The sequence below is a fragment of the Magallana gigas genome, chromosome 8, assembly GCF_963853765.1.
Source record: "Magallana gigas chromosome 8, xbMagGiga1.1, whole genome shotgun sequence".
Classification (NCBI taxonomy): Eukaryota; Metazoa; Mollusca; class Bivalvia; order Ostreida; family Ostreidae; genus Magallana; species Magallana gigas.
In genome coordinates, this window is record NC_088860.1 from 25,687,729 (window position 1) to 25,708,531 (window position 20,803).

Sequence of the window (20,803 nt, forward strand, 5' to 3'; positions counted from 1 at the left end):
GTGAACCTTATGATACAAGCAAAGAATGCACTTTGATTGAATTTGATTATTATTCTTCTCATCAAATGCTTGATGCTGGGAATCATACTTTATTTATATTTATAGTATCTCCAGAAACTGCAACACCAGAATAGCGAAGAATTTTCATTGGTGAATAATACTTCCAACATCGTAGGCAGTTGCCATAGTATTTAACGCGACAACGCTAAGCAGATTTCCATCAGAATTCGCTTCCGCATTTCTCTGTGTGCTCCTCTTTCTTGCTAAATTATTTTCTTACAACAAATTGGTCTGCGAATCAGGATGAGCTGTGATCCTCAGCCAGAGATGCCAGAGGGCTACCTTGGTCCCCAAGAACGGTTTAACGAGCTGGGACTAAGCGTTCAGTCACATACCGACCCCGTTATTACGGCTAGAGACAATCATTACGAAATTAAGATGAAACACCGAGGACCTATCAAGGTTACTCACCAACTTCAGTCTTGCAAGGATGAAAAGGACTACTCGGAATTTGTTTTCACTCAGATCAAGGATGGAGTCGTTCAGCTCCTCCTCCACTTTCCCTCACCGGGTTGGTACAAGCTTCAGATTTACGCCCTCCCGTTGTCAGACCCAAGCAAGTCATTGCCGAACGTTTACAACTACCTAATTCACTGCACCAAAACATTAAACCCATGTTTTCCCTTTCCGAAACAATATGTGCAATGGAAGGATGGCTGCTACCTGTATGAGCCGTTGAACCTCTGCGAGTCTACTAAACTGACCCACGTCAAATGGCGGGTCCTGATACCCCACGCTAAACAGGTGGCGGTGGTCGTTGATGACGAATGGACCCACCTGGAGAACAAAGGCGGTCCCGTTTTCGAAGGCACGTGTAATCTTAATCAGTATCGCGGAAAGGACAAAAAAGTTACGTTAAACGCAAACTTCGGAGAGGATGAAAGCAAATATTCTACTATGCTAGAATACCACATCAAATAGACTGTTGTACAGTTCCATAGTTATACTTTGTATATTACATTTTTCTGTAAAAACTTAGCTTGCTTATATATATGGCTATAGTTGGGATATAGATATGTTTTATATTTTTGGACTGCTGTGATTTGAAAAACTATAAGGAATCTGCAGGTCTTTGACGAAAGAAGTTTAGTGTGAAGTAAGTAAGTCTCTCTCTCTATTTCTCTCTCTCTCTCTCTCTCTCTCTCTCTCTCTCTCTCTCTCTCTCTCTCAAGTAATTTTTGAAAAAAAAATCTTGTAACAGAAAGCAGTATTAAAAACCATGTTTGATCAACAGACGCATGTTTTCAATATACTTTTCATAATTTCGTACATTATTAAAAATTCATTTGGAAAGTAGTATTCGTTCTTGGAAAGAAAATAAAACAATTATAATCTACTTAAACTACAAAATGTCATACCATTGCAATTGAGCGTCACATTCTTCAAATTGTTTCCAAATACTAGTAAACCTTTAAAAAGGGTTTGTTTTAATGATGTAAAACATTAAATTTTCAGCGCTTGCGTGTGTGGTTTGTCTTCAAAGGAAACATAGTTTCATGATTCTGTAGATAATAGAAATCGAGGAAAGGATCGTTTACGATAGTTCTAATTTTATTCACATTAAACAATGATAAAACAGTTAGATAGAATATTTCTGCGTTTAACCCTTTTAACAATCTTAGCAGCCACGAAAGCACACCGTTATAATATCGATGGCATTCTGTTTGAAATCAAAATAAAAAGGATAAGTTCCGTGATTTCTGGAAGCCCGGCTCTACTTTTCACTAATTCTGATATCTTTTTATCACGTGTAAATATAGCTTTCAGATGTATCTGAAAATTGAACAGCGCTGCAAGTGGTCATTCATCTGTTTTATAATCAGCAAACCAGATCTATACAGGGGGGAAAAAGCAACTGGCTTCATCGACGTCAGATCGAGATAAATATGAAATACTTTCATATGCTGATCACCGCAAGACTACTTCTTTATAGTACGGGAAAATAGCTCAGAAAAAATATACCCTTATCTTATCAAACCTGTTACTTTTAGCAATGTACAAACACATCAAACTGGTCATTAGCGGGATGGAGTGAGAGGTGTTTTTTTTCCTTATGTATGTATCTTGTTTTTAAGCCAAGCAAAAATATGTAATTGCGGAAACGTTAAGTTAGATATATATTTGAAGAAAATAAGTTGACCAGATTTGCTTCTGGCGCTTTTGATATCATGTGACTGATAGATCTCTATCCAGAAAATGCGAGTCGTGTGACGTACTGCGATTTTTATCAATATCCAACGACTGTTGGTTTGCCAGGAAACCTGTTTTCGTTGGTAAGCAACAAAGTTGTCAAAACAAATTATATCGCAACATAAACGAACAAATAGTGACGAAGGCAAGGAAATGTATATGTACCCATAGACTAAAGCTTCGTTTCCGTGATGCTTACTCCGATATTTATTTCCCGAGTCGCAGAAAAGCGGAGTGAGTAAAAATCTCGTAATGTGCTGGCAGAACAACAACAAACTAAGCAGCTCTTCTACCTTGAACTTTTATGCCTTGCATCCAGACCCTGTAATCAATCACTATTCTTGTTCTCGAAGTGTTTCTCGTGAGATAAGGACGCTGGTTTTTCTTTTTACTTCATTTCAAACTTCACAAATTTTGCGTTAGGAAGTTTAGAAGTTTTATGAAAGTCGTAACTGTCGTTTTCACTTTCTCTTTGAACATGCCAACATTTTACGTCAAGCAAGAAGCATGCAAGTGACGACAGCGGAATGTTGTTTGTTTCTGCATCACCTATATGTATATCTGTTACTAGAATCTTTTTTTTAGTTCAGTTACAAATATGATAATTCGCAACATTTATCGTAAACTTTAATATCATGATTATTATTTTTTTTTTTACAAAGCAGTAGATGGTTAAATGGAACTTTATTAAAAATGAAGGTTTTATATTTAAATTTTACAAATTAAGAACGTGGCTCAAACAGTTCCATTATAAAAACTTTACTCCTCCCTAAACGTTTTCTCATGATATTAATATCATTGTACATACAAAGTCGAGAGCTATGTTTTCATTGAAAAAAAGTAAATATTGATGAATCGAAATCCCTGTAAATATTTCCACAATGCGCATGAGTCAGACTGTTTCCTTTACAATCTGCCTATTGATGGTTAAGTTCAAAGCAAAAGAATTAAGATATTCTTGTCCAAAATAAGCCGGTGGCTGGGAATAGACTTTTACAAAAAAAAACCGAACAAACAAACAAAGGCGAATTATTATTACTTCTACACATCAAAACTACATTTCCTCTTGGGAAATTGATAAATTTTTACTGAAATCTTCTTCTATACTAGTATCTTTTTTTTAATTATTACTAGACTTTGACCCGTGCGTGCACGGGTTGACATTGCATATCGGACATTTAGAAATAGGTACATCGATACACCTTATTGTTGACATTTACATAACAAAGCTATAAGCCTACAATAATGCTATTAATTTCACTACACTTTCCTTAGTTTGAATAACCTAACTGTGTCTCGGGAAAAGCCCCTCCCTTACTTATACCCGTAAAGTAGCAGAAAATTGCAGAATCGCTCTGGAACGATTTTGGAGAAAGTTAATGAATGATGTTGCCTTGAAAATAACAGTCAAATACATCACAACAAACCTTTTTGAGACTGCAAATACCTTTCAACTAAAAATTTTAATCCATAGAATGGAAGAACTCAACACCTTTTCACCAACGTACATGTATATTCTTTGTAAAACTGGGTCTGTAGAACATTATTCATTTTAACGATAAAACATATTCTATCTTCACTCTCCTAACAAATATAATGTAACATTTTTGCATGTAATCAAATATTTTTTGTCATCACGAAGATGAAAGTAAATGCTTAGTTGAAATGTATATTTGTTATTTTATACTTTCTCTCATAAGAAATCATTAATTTATATGAACAAAATATATAGCAAAAGTCCAATGAAAATTTACCCGTATTTGTATTATCATTTCTGAGTTTATTCAGGCAGATGTGATATTGTGGAAACAAATATAAACTAAAGATCCCGTTAGTGTGAATGTATTGCGCAAGTGCAAGATTGTAAAATCCAAAAAATCCAGGTGATTTCCGGGATTTTTTGAGGAATTTTCGTTGATTATTAATGAGCGAAGCTTAACTGAGAAAAAATAAAAACAAATTGGTAATCTTCAAGTACCAAAGATGTTTAAAATATATAAAACAAAAGACAGTATTCTTCCGATTTCTCGGTATTAAAGACTAAAAATTCGAGTCTATTATTTTAATATAGTAGTATAGATTATAGTTTTTAGTATAGTTTAATTTGAATTGATTTATTCAGATTTAAAATTCAAATGAACATTTTTTTTTTCAGAATGCTGCGGCTGCAATGAACGCTGTGCGTACCCTAGAGGCTGAATAGCTGCCGATCGCTGGCACATACAGAATTTCATCCGCTATCGCTTTTCCAGAGAATTATTTATATGTACATATAAATTAGCTTTAATAAAGATATCAACATAGTTATATCTTTTTCATAGTTTTTTCTCCTTGAGTTTGACCGCTTTGATGCAATAATCAAAGCAAAAATAAATCCAAACCTTCAGTTGGCAAAATCTTTGCAAACGAATTGGAAAAAAAAACCGTCCATTTTTAAGAAAATCGGTGGAAAATACTTATCATCATAAAGCTAAGTGGCTAGCTGGAACTCTAGATGGTCCCAAACTATAACATGAAACCCAGCATGTCATTCCGCCCAGACTTGGCAATGGGATTGAGAGCAGGTTAATTAACAAAGATACACGTGTCATGCCAATGGGGTTTTGTGTCTAAGAAACAGAGGGAAGCATACAGGCGTAGACGAGTATTTAGGAATGTAGACTTCTCCCACACAACGGAATATTTACTCATTTATATTGATTCGGCAAACAATCCTTGTTCATTACGCTCTCGTCTCGTATTTAGCTTGGTAATCAAAAACTTTTATTTTTTTTTTTATAATATATGATTCATAACCGTCTAATATTGCATATTGTGGTCATTTAATATACTATAAAAAAGTAGGCATTTCATATATGCATTTTTTTTAAAAACTTAATTCCCTCCATCTATTTTTTACATGCGAAGTTTAGTGGATATTTTGTTTTCAAATTGTTGATATTAGTCGGTGAAATTAAGAAGACCATTATTTGAAAAGTTAAGAATTAATCTAATATTAATAAGGAAGAAGAATTTTATACATTCTTTTTTTACTTTTTTTTACAAACATTTATCATCTTTATTATAAGAAACCAAAATCTGATACGAATCGTATGTTTTTGAAGGATATATATTCATCGTAAAATTAAATGCCTTTGGAATAATATATTGTTGCAATTGCTGCCTAGCTCGGATAGTTTTCTGATTAATGCAGCATTTCGGACAAGCGTGTAAAAACCAACCAGATGTCGAAAGGGAAGCCATAAATTTATTTCACTCATTTAATTATAGACAGATAGGTCTGCGATGAGAGTGAGAGGAGAGAGAACAAAAACTATCAAGTACGGTGCAGATATCGTAATTCACTCATAACTCTGTTACATAACTGAATAGTTTCGAAACGTTGTAACGGGGAGTGGAATTTCGTGTTTTACATTTCGGCAAAATCTAAATTCGATTCTATACTTGTTAGAACCACTGCCGGTGTCTAGCTTTTTCTCCTTTTTCTGTTTAAAAAAAAATGAACCAAAACCATGCTGACAGCAACGGCAAGAGCGCGTGCACTTGCTTTTATTTTTGGATTACGTGTTTAAATCACTGACTACTCAAGCATTTACCAGATTTTACATCTTTTGCTATATAAATGTTGAGGTCTCTTGTACACGTAGCGTCTTTTTAAATGATACAACAATTTGCTGACTGAAAAACTAGTAATAAATGAAAAAAAAACTGAGCTAATTTTTGTAGAATTTTTAAAAGAAAATGTTGACATTTTTTTAAAGTTTGAGAGAGAATGTATATTTACGTGTCCCATAATTCTTATTTAACATTTTACTGTAGTTACTGTATCAAAGTGGAATTGCAGTCAACCATTTATACCATTACATTTACTATACCACCTTACAACCATTTACTGAGTTAACTTGGTTAGCTCCAATAATTTTGACTGATTTAAAACCCGTCAAAATTGAAGTCGCCAAAATTAAGCTATTGTATACTATACATCATACTATACTATTTTTAAACATATCAAAATCGCAAGATTTGTTGTGGCTGCCGCTGGAATTAAATGCAATACTATAGTCTGTCCCAAGTTATTGCTTCCATCGCTTTTTGATGATTTTTAATAAAATTACATATGTACCTGTGAAAGAAATACAGTTGAAATCGTTAAAAGGGAATTTATCCAAGATATCTTCACTGAACAATTATCCCTTTCCACTCAGAAAAATTCACAGGAACGAAAACAGATTCCTTACGGAGATTTATAATGGGGAATGTTTACATCTTTTCTCCATTCGGAATACACTCGGAATACATCGCGCAATTTTTTAACGTTATCATCCGGGCTTATTAATGGCTGTTGCAATGCAAAATCTCCGTAGACTTTCAATTTCGGGATGTGAATTGAAACCTGAAGGGTAGAGGGGGCGTTTCAAAACAGATAATCTGGACATTTTTTATATTAATGGATGAACGTAGTTTGAGCACAAAGGTATTTACTATTATTGAAATATCATGCAAAAAGTGGTGGAAGCAAAAACTCGGGACAGAGTATAGTAATTTATCAATAAAAATGGCAACATTTTACACCTGCCAAAGTGACCCGTTATGCATTTTTACTTACATGTGAATGTACATAGAATTAAAAAAACATCGTTTATTGTAGTACGTTGATGAAATACTTCAAATATCATGCTATCGTTGAAGAAAAAAGCGACAAAATACCGCACACGCGCAGTGAGCGTTTAAACTAATGCAAATTGACTTTTTAAATTTATTCCAGATTTCTGCATCTGTACGGTCTTGCTGGTCGTATCAGCCGACACATATCAGTAAAGCGTTTGATAGTTCAAACTCTTTTTTTTTCACCTGAATGACACGGCGGTGAATGAAAAGATTATAGATATGTAGATGAGGAGTTTAGAAAAAAATTCTTCAGCTTATTGAGAAATTGTATTCTTGTCAAACTACGATAATTAAAAATTTCGCCAGAAGTTGGACCGAATGCAACGTATGCAAACACACATGCGCTGGCTGAAGGTGACACGCGATTTACAATTTTTAAAAGAAAACGGTACATATATCATCTGTAAAACTGAATCTTGGCTTATCAAATATTCAATAAAAAAAAAAGATAAGTGAAAGCTTGACATATATCTGTATGAATCAATCACCACAATCTTAGAACTATTTCATGCTGCTTCAAATTATACACGGCTCGCAGAGTTATGCTTGTTAGCGATGGACCGATAATTTGATTGAAAACAGAAATTTGAAAGTTAAGTACCTGTTAATGATGTTGATTTTTAAAGCTTACGGGATGCTTAGCTCGGAAATGATTTTTTCGTGCAGAGTTAATTGTTTTTGCACCTGCCTTTTGGGAAAGCTACAAGGAAGACAAACTATGTCGGGAGAGAAGGTATGTGTTGTTATGCTTCAGGGTTTTTTTTCTTGATAATAATGAACGAAATTAGCCGTGTCAGCTAAAGGAATCTGTTTTTGCCTCCACAGATAAAAGAAGAAAGGAAATGCTACCCCAATTATGAAACGTAGTCACATTTGATTTAGCCATTATCTGTTCAACGATCATCTGTTTTAGTTTAATTGTGTTCACTTTCGAATAAAGAAATTTGAGTGTGAGCGTGTTTTTTTTTTTTAATATTTCAAATTTATGATATTGAGTCTTTCTCAGTTATGCAGATTCTATAAAATGTGGTTTTTTTATTGAATTTCTTTAAAATATATATAAAAAAAGAATAAATGTTTCTCATTGAAGTATTTCAATTACGAACATTTCCTAAGAAATAAGACCAAATATTTCAGAGTTTGGTCGCAAAAAAAGTAAATTTGAGATCGTTTGATATCTATATCAGCATGTAAAAGTAATTAAGAGGGAATTGCCAGAAAAAAAATCAATAAATAGATAATAAATAGAATTAATATGAAAATATGATCGAACCATCAGAACTTTTGGAATGTAAATTATTTAAACAATAAAATTTTTCATTGGTGATTCATGCGGGATATGAAGGTACATGTAGCAATTTGAGTATGACATCATAATGATTATTTAGGTTGTTAAAGGTTTCAACCGATCGATAATCTGATTAGAAATGGAGCTCTGTCAGTTTTTATACAGCTATGAATCAAAACCGGATTTCTTAAGAAATAGAGAGGAAAATACTCATTTCATGTACATGTAAATATATATCAAAAAATTCGACTGCGTTTAGTCGGAGCGACTAACTAAAGTAAAACATGAATAAAAAGCCAGTTTAAAATGTAGGGAACCATGCAATTTTAATCTTTTATTTATGTCCCAGGGAAGACCACCGAGTCACGTCCAATAGTAGGTGTCTTATTCTCCCCATTCCTCCCTCCTCATCAACCTCTCAACCTCTCTCAAAAAAAGGAGAGAGAGAGAGAGAGAATTCTTTGACAGAGTTTTGTTTATAGCAGTTTTGAATGCATAAATCAAAATAACGTTTAATTTCATAACTAAAAATGTGTATAGAACACACTAGGCTATATATTATGCACACTTTAACAACTGTCGTCAAACAAATGATTTTACCACATCAAATACCACAAGCAGAGTGCTCTATATTACAATTCAAGATAAATCCAATATTTCGTTTATCTTATATCTGTGTCATACAAAAGAACACTAAGTGACAATTCACGAAGCTTTTAAACACGATGTTTCATTGTTACTATATTTTTAAGTACCTATGTTTTGTGCTTTCATTTTCTGATTTTCTATGACTGTGACTTGTCGCGTCTTTATATTATCCATGTATTTGGTATGTGTTGAGAGAAAAATTTTTTTATGTTTTGCTGGGATTGGAATATCAAAGCGTTTGATCTCGATGACATTTTATCAAATTGCAATGAAATATAATGCAAACCAATCTCTCTCTCTCTCTCTCTCTCTCTCTCTCTCTCTCTCTCTCTCTCTCTCTCTCTTCTCTCTCTCTCTCTCTCTCTCTCTCTCTCTCTCTCTCTCTCTCTCTCTCTCTCTCTCTCTCTCTCTCCATATAATTAAGTATACGCCTTAAATAAAATAAATATGACTGAAGGATGACGATAAAGAGTTTGTGGTCGACAAGCTTTTGAAAAGAGTTGAAGGACTTGTGGTATTAAAAACCCCACAGAAATCTTGATTCATCATGTATCCCCTTCCTCTCTCTATCGTTATCACAGAGTATCAATGTATATGCCGTTTTAAGGTTTAATCTCAGTACTATGACAACAACAACAGCAAAAATGATCACAATTAATCACTTTACGTATGATCCTCTTTCTTTTTAATGGTGCGGGGGGGGGGGGGGGGGGGCTCTTTCCTCAGAACTTTTCTGTTTATCTATTAAATTGCTATATTTTTATCTATATTTGGGAGTAAACAATCGTATAGCAGTTGAATTAATTAGGTACTAACACGATATAACGATAAAATGGTTTTGCTTGAAGAAGAACTAGAAGAAAGAGAGAATTTTATTGAAAAAAAATACCTTATAATAGTTATTGATACATAATTAATAATTGGTTTTGAGTCATCCGTCTAGAATTTATCAAACAATCCTGTCTAGCATAAGACCGGAAATATACAGTTTCTGGACGCTATGAACCCCCTTCTTTAAAAAAAAAATATCCTTTGGGGATAGTATAACGGTCAAATGAAGATTTCCTTATATGGCTCGATCGGTCATCTTCGGACATCTTCGGAAACTAGTGCGTCACTCTCTTAAACATCAAGTAGGTCACATCAAAGTGCATCACGCATCACTTGATACAAGGACGGGAAAACCTCCTTATTGTTTTCCTTCCTATACTTTACAAAAAGATCACACCGATAAAACACCAAGCAACGAATAATTTGTTTCTTTCAACAAAGGGGGTTATCTTAAAATTATGTGTGTTCAAATGTGATTTAATAATTAAGAGTTAGTCACTTACAATTATTTTTTTATACCATCAAATCTGAATTAAATATGAATTCAAGAAAAAAATTTCATTGGAATCAAAAGAATTCAATGATGATAATGGGCAGTCTATACGACAGAACCCTGTGGGGTACCTCTTTTGACCCAGATCCTCGTCTTCGCAATAAGTTTACATCACTTTAGGCGAAAACGTAGGTACTCAATGATTCAGTGGTGTATATATATATGGCAAAGCTTCACACATTGCGACACTAACGATCGGAACAGTAAAGAACGACAAAATGGCCAACAAACTCCAGGCATTACTTCTCTTAACGGTGGTTGTTTTTGTTGCAGAGGCCCGAAGAAATGTTGCAACTTTGTTTTGCAACGATATCAGAACCATCAGGTAAAATATTTGAATTATTTTTTTCGTGAATGTAACGCAAGAACATTTATGTTTAGATGTGTATTGTAATATTTAATACCTCTATGCCCTTATTAAACAAGAAAATAAATTATGAAAAAAAATAATTTTGTTTGATATATCCGAAATTTGTAAAATTTTCTGATTTTATTTTTTAAAAAACCTAATCGTTTATCTAATTTACTGATATTTCTCTCGTATATGAAGGGCTGAAGTCGAGGTCAACAATGGAGAAACCTTGTTCGTACCTGCAGACTGCATTAAAGGGCGAATTCAGTGGAACCTACCCAATCCATCGACGGAGCTCGATGTCCAATTCCAAAGTCAGAACCCATCCAACTGTTTCGTCAGCAACTATCCCGAGAGGTTTGCCAACTATGAGGTTATAGAGGACGGCATTTCTACTAAGCCATACAGGGGTAATTTATTTTACGTTTAGAAAAAATCACACTACTATTGATATTAGAATTTCAGAAATCGAAAAGATAGAAATTATTTAATAAGAGGATTTTGTGGATACTATCTATTTTTTTTTTTCGTATTGTTCTGAGGGTATTATTGTGTAATTTGATTCAATGATATATATCTCTCATCATTTTTATTTTTTCGGAGAATTGGATGGTAGTTCCTCTCTGATTATTTTCATATTTTAATATCAAAAATTAATTTTTAAACGTGAATAAACCATATCTGCATTGAATTTGGATACTTTAGATAAAACGTATTTCTTAAAAAAAAAATGAAATGAACTGAACAATTTCTTATCATTTTTTTTTCAGGAAATGAACATTGTATTTCTACATCCAATGTTCAACTATCTGTTCCCGTGAGGTACTATTTGGTCTATATCAATTTTGAGTTGCGACCTTGAAAAGGACGAGAATCCAGTTTTCTGACATTAATTAACAGCGTATTGTGATAATTATATCGTGTTCAAATCCCGTACGTAAGAAATCCAGGATCCACGGAGTGATCTTTATACCGCATATTATACTTTAGCCAGTATTCTAAATATAATGTACTTTAGCTGTACTGTTGTATTTATAAAACATGTAAAAAATTTATTGATTTTTTGCTGTGATATTTTCTATAAAATAAAATAAATTTTTTGGAACAATGTTGGTGTATTAATTTAATTAACAGCATGTGTAAGGATGGCTTATTAGGATTAGTTTATCCATTAATTATATATGCATTAATTAGATATAGCTGTTTGAAAAAACAAAGATTTTTTGCCGTCTTGAGGTACAATATCAAAAAGTTCTGTGACGTAGAAACATCTGTAACCAGATAGCTGTCTTGGCCGTATTGTTAAATATGTGTAGATGAGTCAATGTACTTGAAAAGGCGATGAACCATAATTTGAATATTAAATCTAATTATCAACAATTTGCTAAAATTATCATCAGTTTAAAAGTCAGGATTTGGAGGCTGAAATTAAAGCTGCTTGGTCCGATTTTTTTGTAATTACAGTATCAAATTTTTTTTCATACAAATCATTTATCTTAGAAAGTTTTGGACTTTCTCCTATTTACACCAGCAGAATCAGTCTCCTTTCAAAGTTAAAAATATTCAAAGTAAATAAAAAAAAATTCTCTTTGGGCAAACGAAAAAACAAACCAAAATGCATCACGGAAATGTTTAGAAAAGGAAACCGCTTGATTTCGTCCCCCGAATGATTGGGGTTATTCAAACCGCATGCTATGCATCGATTGCAAAGAAAGCAGACTTTGGAAATATTAGCGAACAAAACGTACACATGTTTATTTGTAATATGTCTGATCATTTCGACCTTTATTTAGAGCGATGTCAAAGTCGTAATACAACCATACCCGTCTCGTCGTCAGGGGTGAAATTTAACATGAGGCGAAATAACGCGGTACCTTTTAATGTCGTTTGTTTTGTTAGCAAATTTTGTACGTATTTTTCTTCACTGAAATTTGGCATAATTGACGGGTAAAACTACTGCAATGTCTATTATTATACATATACTAAGCATAGCCATCGTTTAAAAGCGTGCATAAAATTTGATATAAAATCGGACCAAGCAGCTTTAAGTTAATTACGTTTAGAGCCTGAATTTTATTATGATGAGTAGTTAGTTTGTGTTGGTCAAACAGACCATATGGTGTTCAAATGAATCGGGGAGGAATCGGCCGCGGGTCTAATCTACATGTATATAAATGTTGCTGTAGGTTAAACATATATAATGAATGCCCAGTGTGGAATGTTAATTGTTAATAATTGTAATGTAACTATTTGCGATAATACCATATGGCCGGTGAACCAATCTGAATTGTTCTCTCTTTGTGAACATGAAAGTATGTAAAGTTAACCCATGTTAATAGATGCTAGAAGAGATTTGATACCGAGAAGCAAAGAGACTGAGAGTTGCTTGTAAAAATTACACGTAAATCGCTGTTCAACACCAAATCGGACTTAGTCATTTTATATGAACTAGGTTAGAAGCAGAACTAAACGATGGGCTAACACATCATATACTAATATTCATACATTTATAAAACTTACATATCCAAAGACTGTTATAAAAATAGGAAATATTAGATCATGTCACGGTAGTCTTGAAATTAAATTTTGTATAATTCATAATGAGTTTATTTCTAGGTAGTAATAGACATTGAAGGATTGAATACCAGTTTATACTTGCATGATATGTAAGACTAACAGGACAAGAGGCCCAGGGGCCACATCGCTCACCTGAACAACAATTGCCTTAATTCTGATCAAATTAGCATTACAGTATCAAAATATCTTGACAACTGAGTACAGTAGATCTTGCTAAAAAAAATATATGAAAATCTGCCAATTTTTATACACCTGTTATTTTTTGGTAAATACCAAGCCCCTTTTGTTGTTGTACCTGTAAGAAGATTTTTCTCTATTCCTATAACCCCCCCCCCTCCCCATTTCGTGGCCCCACTATTCTCTAGGGAATCATGGTTTCATCAAACTTAAATCTACCTTTAATCTCATAACCTGTGCTTTCACACTAAGTACTGAGTTTTGGACCGAAAACTTTCCCAGAATATTTTTAAAGATTGTAAAACTTGATCCCCCAATTGTGGCCCCACCCTACCCCCGGGGACCATGATTTGAACAAACTTGAATCAACACTTCCTGAGGATGCTTCCATTTTAATTTGAGTTTTTCTGGCCTAATAGTTTTTGAGAAGAAGATTTTTAAAGATTTTCTCTATATATTCCTCTGTAAAACTTGATCCCCCAATTGTGGCCCCACCCTACCCCCGGGGACCATGATTTGAACAAACTTGAATCTACACTACATGAAGATGCTTCCACTCAAATTTGAGCTTTTCTGGCCTGATAGTTTTTAAGAAGAAGATTTTTAAAGATTTTCTCTATATATTCCTATGTAAAACTTGATCCCCCAATTGTGGCCCCATCCTAACCCTGGGGACCATGATTTGAACAAACTTGAATCTACACTACCTGATGATGCCTCCACTCAAAGTTGAGCTTTCCTGGCCTTATAGTTTTTGAGAAGAAAATTTTTTAAAGATTTTCTCTATATATTCCTATGTAAAACTTGTCCCCCAATTGCGGCCCCATCCTACCCCCGGGGACCATGCTTTGAACAAACTTGAATCTACACTTCCTGAGGATGCTTCCATTTTAATTTGAGCTTTTCTGGCCTAACAGTTTTTGAGAAGAAGATTTTTAAAGATTTTCTCTATATATTCCTCTGTAAAACTTGATCCCCCAATTGTGGCCCCACCCTACCCCCGGGGACCATGATTTGAACAAACTTGAATCTACACTACATGAGGATGCTCCCATTTTAATCTGAGTCTTTCTGACCTGATAGTTTTTGAGAAGAAGATTTTTAAAGATTTTCTCTATATATTCCTATGTAAAACTTGATCCCCCAATGGTGGCCCCACCCTAATCCCTGGGACCATGATTTGAACAAACTTGAATCTACACTACCTGATGATGCCTCCACACAAGTTTAAGCTTTACCGGCCTAATAGTTTTTGAGAAGAAGATTTTTGAAAAATACCAACAAATTTTCAATAATTCTCAATTATCTCCCCTTTAAAAAGGGCGTGGCCCTTCATTTGAACAAACTTGAATCCCCTTCACCTAGTGGTGCTTTGTGCCAAATTTGGTTGAAATCTGCCCAGTGGCTCTTGAGAAGAAGATGAAAATGTGAAAAGTTTACAACGACGACGACAACGACGACAGACAACGGACAAATTGTGATCAGAAAAGCTCACTTGAGCCTTTGGCTCAGGTGAGCTAAAAAGTCAATCTTCTAAGCTCTGCAACTGCTTTTTCAGACAATGCATTAACAGATAATTTGTTGTAGCCAAAAAACGAATATTTTAGTTTATGTACATGTAGAACCGTTTTCACAAAAGCTTGGATTTTCGATGGGATGTTACTATCTAGTTTGCTCATCAAAACAAGCTGTCAAATATTTACCTTCTTTATTCTAATTCGCTAAAAGAAGCTCATTAATATTCATAGACTGTCAAAATCGGAAAGCCCCCCCCCCCCTTATACAAGAACTCCTCGGTTGTGTAAAAATGACGCTGTTTCAACTAAAATAGACAGCCCTGGATAAAGTCAATTGCGTATCACTGTATTCACATCTGTCAGCCAATGACTGGACGGTTAATTAACCAAGTAGACCCCACCTTCATCAAATCGGAGTTTGTCACGTACTGATCAACGCCAAGCTCTAGCTAAAACGGTTCTATATTAGAAAAAATTGTAGCTGTATTTCACAGATAACAATTTTCATTACATATGTATAATGAAAATGTGATTTTTTTGTTGCAATTATCCCCGTTGGTGTTTGTTGTTGTTCGTCTTTTCTCTGTTTAAAGATTAAAAATCCGATAAAGTTGTTTAAAGTTTATTCAGTTTTAATGGAACCATTTTAACAAGAGCTTGGGTTTTGGGTAGTTGGTGTCAAACAGCATTGTGACATAGGTCTGTCTATTTCATTGCTGGCAACTCAGCCATTGCTCTTTGAAATCAACAAGAATTGTCTAGCTTTTGAGCTTAAACTACGCAATCCGTTTGTATTTCACTTGAAACCAGCGTCATTTTCTACTTGTTTTGATGCAAGAAATAGATAGTTACGTCCTACTGAAAGTCCAAGGCCTTGTTAAAATGGTTCTAATTATAAAAAAGGCAACATGAAAAAAATTGAAAACCATTATTGATTCACATACTTTAATTTGGCAAAAGCATCTGAACATTTTAATGATTTCCTTCCCTGTCTTGGCACGTTCCAGGTTCGACCTTCACACTGAAATGATACAGCGTTGTGCCCTTGGTCCAAGAGTTATTCCACCTAGTGTTACAACCATTCTTGTTGTTGCATTTGGCTTTCAGACCAAACTAAAATAGCAAAAGTATACAGAAAGACAGGTGAATAGAATTATGAATATTCAAAACTAAAAACAAAATAAACAGATAAGTAAATACATGTATAGAATAACAAATATTCAAAACTAAATCCATACAAAAAAAATTTCGCGTATTTTGCGAGATCCAGGTTATTTCCTTTAAAATGCGAAAAAAGCTCGTTTAAGGTCAATGAAAACCGCCCACCTGAAAATAGTGCCTGTGTTGACATTTAGGGCTGACATCTATACACGTCGTTCTCTGCCAGTCGTCGGAGTACGCGTCCGTCACGTGATAAGCGTACACGAGGTGCGAGGCCCAGACACACGGCCTGCTGTCCGGGGGAGCTGAACAGTGTGGTCCGGAGTTATCTCCCCAGCATGGCGGGGTCTGGCCCACGTTTCCACAAAGTCTCGTCTTGATCTCAATGGCGTCGAACTCTCGCGGAGACTTAAAGACCGGATGGCGGGTTTTGTAATCGGTCTCCCACACCGACATCGAGTAGGACAACACCAGGCGATAATTGTCCTCTGTAAGAGTCAGATTCCTGTCAAGTTGTAAACTTTGTATCTATTGCCATTTTTTTTTAAATTTTGAATTTACCGGGTGGCAGTATATGTAAAATTTACAACATGACAGATTAGTGTTAGATAGGGCGATTTAAAGAAGCACTACGCAAAAAAGTTTGACAGTTCTGCAGTCAATTTGTGGGCGCACAATTTTAAAGACTGAAACTCTTTTATGCTTAGAAGCAAATAACTTATCAAAATTCGAAACAGTATTACCAGTGTTCAAATATACAGATAATGTATTTTTATATGACATAAGTTAAATAAAATGCCAGAATGTCCTTTTTCATTTTTTTCTTCATACGTATTAAATCTCTTTTGAAATTTTTTTAGTCTTTTTTTAGTAGAAGTGCTTCTTGTTTGATAGGAGATAATTATATACAATGTAGTAAGAGGGTTTTTTTAATATCAATTTAGACAAAATAACACTCTATTTATACTTCATCATTTTTAAATGATAAGCTTTTTATACGTACTTATTGCTACATTCTTGCTTTCCATTGTAATTACTGCTCCTTGCTTCGTATTGTCTGGAAACCAAATCTTATTCTGCAAATTCATATCAAATCATGTTAGTAAGGCGGTGTTACTGGTACTGAAGATTTTCAGTCAATGTCGTTACTTTATTGGGCTTTTCCAGTTAATGGCATTATTACACTGGACATTTTTAGTCAATGACATTATTACACTGGACATTTTTAGTCAATGCCATTATTACATTGAAAACTTTCAGTCAATGACATTATTACATTGAACATTTTCAGTCAATGACATTATTACATTGGACATTTTCAGTCAATGCCATTATTACATTGGATATTTCCAGTTAATGACATTATTACATTGGATAATTTCAGTTAATGACATTATTACATTGGATATTTTCAATTAATGACATTATTACATTGGACATTTTCAGTCAATGACATTTATTTATTACATTGGACATTATTAGTCTACAAAACAATGCTTAGGTCTATCAAACTCACGTTGAATAGGGAATGTTTTCCGATTATTTTCTTGAAAAAACATTCTTCATTGTCATAATGTTCACATTCAGCTTAAAGAAAATAGTAGAAAAACATATGTTTAGAAATATTAAAAGAACCCTGTTACAGTTCAGAATATTATATATACATTATTTAAATACTTGATCATATTTTCAAAAATTCATATCGTATCAATATTAAAAAATATCAAAGAAACTTGTCACGTTTTTCCTTGCACATCAATCTCATTAGTTATGTAGCTGTTAAATTTAAACAAAATTAAAACTGTACACATAATTTCAAAGTAAAGGTTTTTGTTTCTTTTAACAAATATGTGAATAAATCAGTAGGTTAATTTGACAGTATAATAAACAAATTTACAGCGCAATATACGATATCGATGAATACATGTGCTTGATGTGTCTTACAGTTGAACTGGCATCTCCTCCCCCAGTAATGGCCGTCGCATAAACATTGTACCGTCCAAGTAGTATTTCCATCAACACACAGCCCCCTCCCATGGCAGAAATAGGGATATCGAGCGCACACACCTACAGATATATTTATTGACAACTCATCAGAAAAGAAAAATTTTGGAAAAATGAGAATATGGTTAATTTTGTAAAACATACTTAACCAACACTGCTGTCTGGTGATCATTGGTAATAGAAACACTGATACAGAATTTGCAATACATAAGTAATTCTAAAAAATTTAGGGTCAAAAGAGCTAGGCAAAATAAGTTAAAGATGAAAAATACACAAATTCATGACTCGTTCTTTGATGTATATCAAACTGATTTTAAAATAGCCAGTTTAAGATATTGTTCAAAATTTAAAAGCACAATAGTTTGTGGTTTGTTCTTAAAAATATGGGTTGTCATGTTGCAAAATTTTGTATTTACAACCACCCAGTAAATTCAAAATTTACAACATGACAATATCCCTGCATCTATAACTTGTGAAAACTAGATCTTAAGCTCAATGCTAGGACTAGAAAGAGAGGCAATGCACTAGTATGTATCAAGCCTATGTAAAAATTACACAAATGAGAATAGAACGTTATTGTTATGGAAAACTTAAAAAAAAAAAAGACAACTCACTATTACACGTTTCTGTCGACCTTTTGGAAATTTCTTCGTTTTGTGAAAAATATTCCGACTCTGATGCAGCTGAAAGAGGAAGCATCAAAACGAGGCATGGGATCAAGTACACCATCATCTCAACCCTCGGAACGATAATAAAACATGGACTTTGTCTGTTACCACTAAGTTATATTGATGTTCCCTAATGCAGTTAATTGATTTTAATATTTATTTCAAGAAAATAACAAGTTAGCATAAATAAAAACATTTATCTTTAATTGAATATCTTAGTGTTTATCTGGATTCAATTTTTTCTCTCTCTGAATAATTATACGCAAGTTATTAAGATACGATCTAGTCATTAATATCTCTTATCCATTATCCATTAATATCCATAATATCGGTATATGATTTAAAGTCCCTGCTATATTTACAATGTCATCTGATAATTGATGGTATGTATGCATGTATAATTGCGCTGCGTTAGTAACATTATAAACTTACAGAACGGATAAAATATATGAAATGAGTAATGAAAGATTTAATAGTAGTGTCCTTTCTGATATATTTTATTTGATAAAATGAAATATATCAGAAAGGACAGTAGCATTGTTTAGTCGAACATAAAAAATCTTCTTTTTTTTGCCATTTTAACATTCAGAGTTTGTTTCTGTACATGTACCATCATTTGAATGTCTGATTCAAATTAAACGTATATACATCAATAAAATCAGTGATTTCATTTAAGGTCTTTCGATTGTCGTGTGACGTCATTGTGAGCAATCCGGAATATTTTACCGTTATCGGTTATAATAATAGTGTTATGTGGTGCATAGTTTTGCCAATATTTCTTGATTTATACTTGTGTTTAACACATTTTAAGCTATGTAAAGTGAAATGACACCAATGTTTAACAATTCATAGAGAGTAGTTTGAGTTGAAATCGCTGAATTCAATGAAAAACTGATAAAACCGTATATAGGCAAACTTGACAGAGACCACAATTCATAATTTTTTACCTGGCAAGGTAAACATTTCTTTGCAGATTTCGATAGGATATATAATGAATTACAAATGTACCAATTTTCAGTGAGTTTGAACCATTATTTCAAAAGTTATAGACGTTTTATGTTGCTAAACTGTACTTATTCATGGTTGAAAAATCGTATCAAAATGCACTGTAAATGTGATAGCTTTCATACTGGCAATTTTAAATGGCCTTAAAATGTTAAAATACTTAAAATAAAGGATTGCGATTAATTTCTTTTAAGAATTGCTTTATTATATCGAAATTAGTTAAAATAAATGTGATGTTTGATAAGAGAGCAGTCGTTGCTTAAACTGTCCTGAGAGTGTACTTGTGTTAGCTCCTACAGCATGAACAAAATATTTGCAACATACCAATATTTAACTTTAATTTGATTGTTTGCATATTAATCATCAAACTTAAACAAAAATTACACAGATTAAACCATAAAAACATCGAGGGTGGAGAAACCTTAATTAATATATTTAAGATGATTGAGTTCCATCTGTCGTTTTGTATTTATTGATAGATGCAGTATAATAAATCAGAAGAAGTGGTCTTTCGTTCACACTCGGTGTTGAAATCTTGGGTGTTTCCCGTTTTGGGAGCTTTATTTGCTAGTTTGTTGTTTTGCTTTGTTGACAGAAGTTAATTAAAACATCTGTGGAAATAATGGTTACATTTACTGGTGTCCTGTTTCACAAATTTGACATTGACTAGGTATAATATATTACTTCGTAATCAATCAAAACTTTAACAACTTTGAGAGCACGAACTGCTCGGACTGACTTCAGACTTACAAGAAGTTATAGCAACCATATATACATGTATATTTTGTTTCTTCGGTGTAATTAACGTGCTCATTGACAATAACAATAAAGAACGTACTTATATACTTACTTTATACGTATAAAAAGAGACTAAAATGCTTATTGTTTATAATAACCCGCAGTTTCGTGTATTTTACTGAAATGCTTGGTACATTCATCCATGAAACCGCATGAAACACATAAAAAGAATATTTATTGTTTCATTGAATTGAACTAAATATAAAGTAGAACTATTTTAACTAGAGCTTGGACTTTGGGTAGTTTGTGTCAAAAAGTAATATGACGTAGGCCTGTCTATTTTATTACTGGCCACTTAGCAATGGC

At 33.5% G+C, this 20,803-nt stretch overlaps 3 protein-coding genes across 4 annotated transcripts; 2 read left to right on the forward strand and 1 right to left on the reverse strand.

Annotated features, from left to right (window-relative positions):
- Positions 1-168: 168 nt before the first annotated feature.
- Positions 169-4,557, forward strand: LOC105344531 (kyphoscoliosis peptidase). Of its 2 annotated transcripts, none has more exons than XM_011452316.4 (2): positions 169-1,160; positions 4,406-4,557. In XM_011452316.4, exon 1 carries the CDS (start codon positions 304-306, stop codon positions 979-981), a length of 678 nt encoding a protein of 225 aa, XP_011450618.1. In that variant the 5' UTR covers positions 169-303; the 3' UTR covers positions 982-1,160; positions 4,406-4,557. The 2 variants fall into 2 exon arrangements, with proteins under 2 accessions (XP_011450618.1, XP_011450617.1); XM_011452315.4 differs by having other exon boundaries at positions 169-1,156.
- Positions 4,558-10,361: 5,804 nt separating this feature from the next.
- On the forward strand, positions 10,362-11,700 carry LOC105344530 (uncharacterized). The gene is made up of 3 exons (XM_011452314.4): positions 10,362-10,563; positions 10,789-11,000; positions 11,361-11,700. The coding sequence occupies exons 1-3, from the start codon at positions 10,457-10,459 to the stop codon at positions 11,450-11,452; spliced, it is 411 nt and encodes a 136-aa protein (XP_011450616.3). The 5' UTR covers positions 10,362-10,456; the 3' UTR covers positions 11,453-11,700.
- Positions 11,701-15,775: 4,075 nt separating this feature from the next.
- LOC105344529 (uncharacterized) lies at positions 15,776-18,793 on the reverse strand. Its single transcript, XM_034474999.2, has 6 exons — positions 18,641-18,793; positions 17,967-18,089; positions 17,539-17,609; positions 17,026-17,098; positions 16,188-16,510; positions 15,776-15,974 (listed from the first exon to the last, which is right to left on the reverse strand). Exons 1-6 carry the CDS (start codon positions 18,756-18,758, stop codon positions 15,834-15,836), a joined length of 849 nt encoding a protein of 282 aa, XP_034330890.2. The 5' UTR covers positions 18,759-18,793; the 3' UTR covers positions 15,776-15,833.
- Positions 18,794-20,803: the final 2,010 nt, after the last annotated feature.

What these genes read in the sequence shown, in the direction of transcription:
- LOC105344531 (XM_011452316.4), top strand. Translation starts at nt 304, where the DNA reads ATGAGCTGTGATCCTCAGCCAGAGATGCCAGAGGGCTACCTTGGTCCC.
- LOC105344530 (XM_011452314.4), top strand. Translation starts at nt 10,457, where the DNA reads ATGGCCAACAAACTCCAGGCATTACTTCTCTTAACGGTGGTTGTTTTT. An exon ending in AACGATATCAGAACCATCAG is followed by an intron (nt 10,564 to 10,788) that starts GTAAAATATTTG and finishes TCGTATATGAAG; the next exon opens with GGCTGAAGTCGAGGTCAACA. An exon ending in TTCTACTAAGCCATACAGGG is followed by an intron (nt 11,001 to 11,360) that starts GTAATTTATTTT and finishes TTTTTTTTTCAG; the next exon opens with GAAATGAACATTGTATTTCT.
- LOC105344529 (XM_034474999.2), bottom strand. Translation starts at nt 18,758, where the DNA reads ATGATGGTGTACTTGATCCCATGCCTCGTTTTGATGCTTCCTCTTTCA. An exon ending in GAGGAGATGCCAGTTCAACT is followed by an intron (nt 17,610 to 17,966) that starts GTAAGACACATC and finishes ATTTTCTTTAAG; the next exon opens with CTGAATGTGAACATTATGAC. An exon ending in GAAAACATTCCCTATTCAAC is followed by an intron (nt 17,099 to 17,538) that starts GTGAGTTTGATA and finishes ATGAATTTGCAG; the next exon opens with AATAAGATTTGGTTTCCAGA.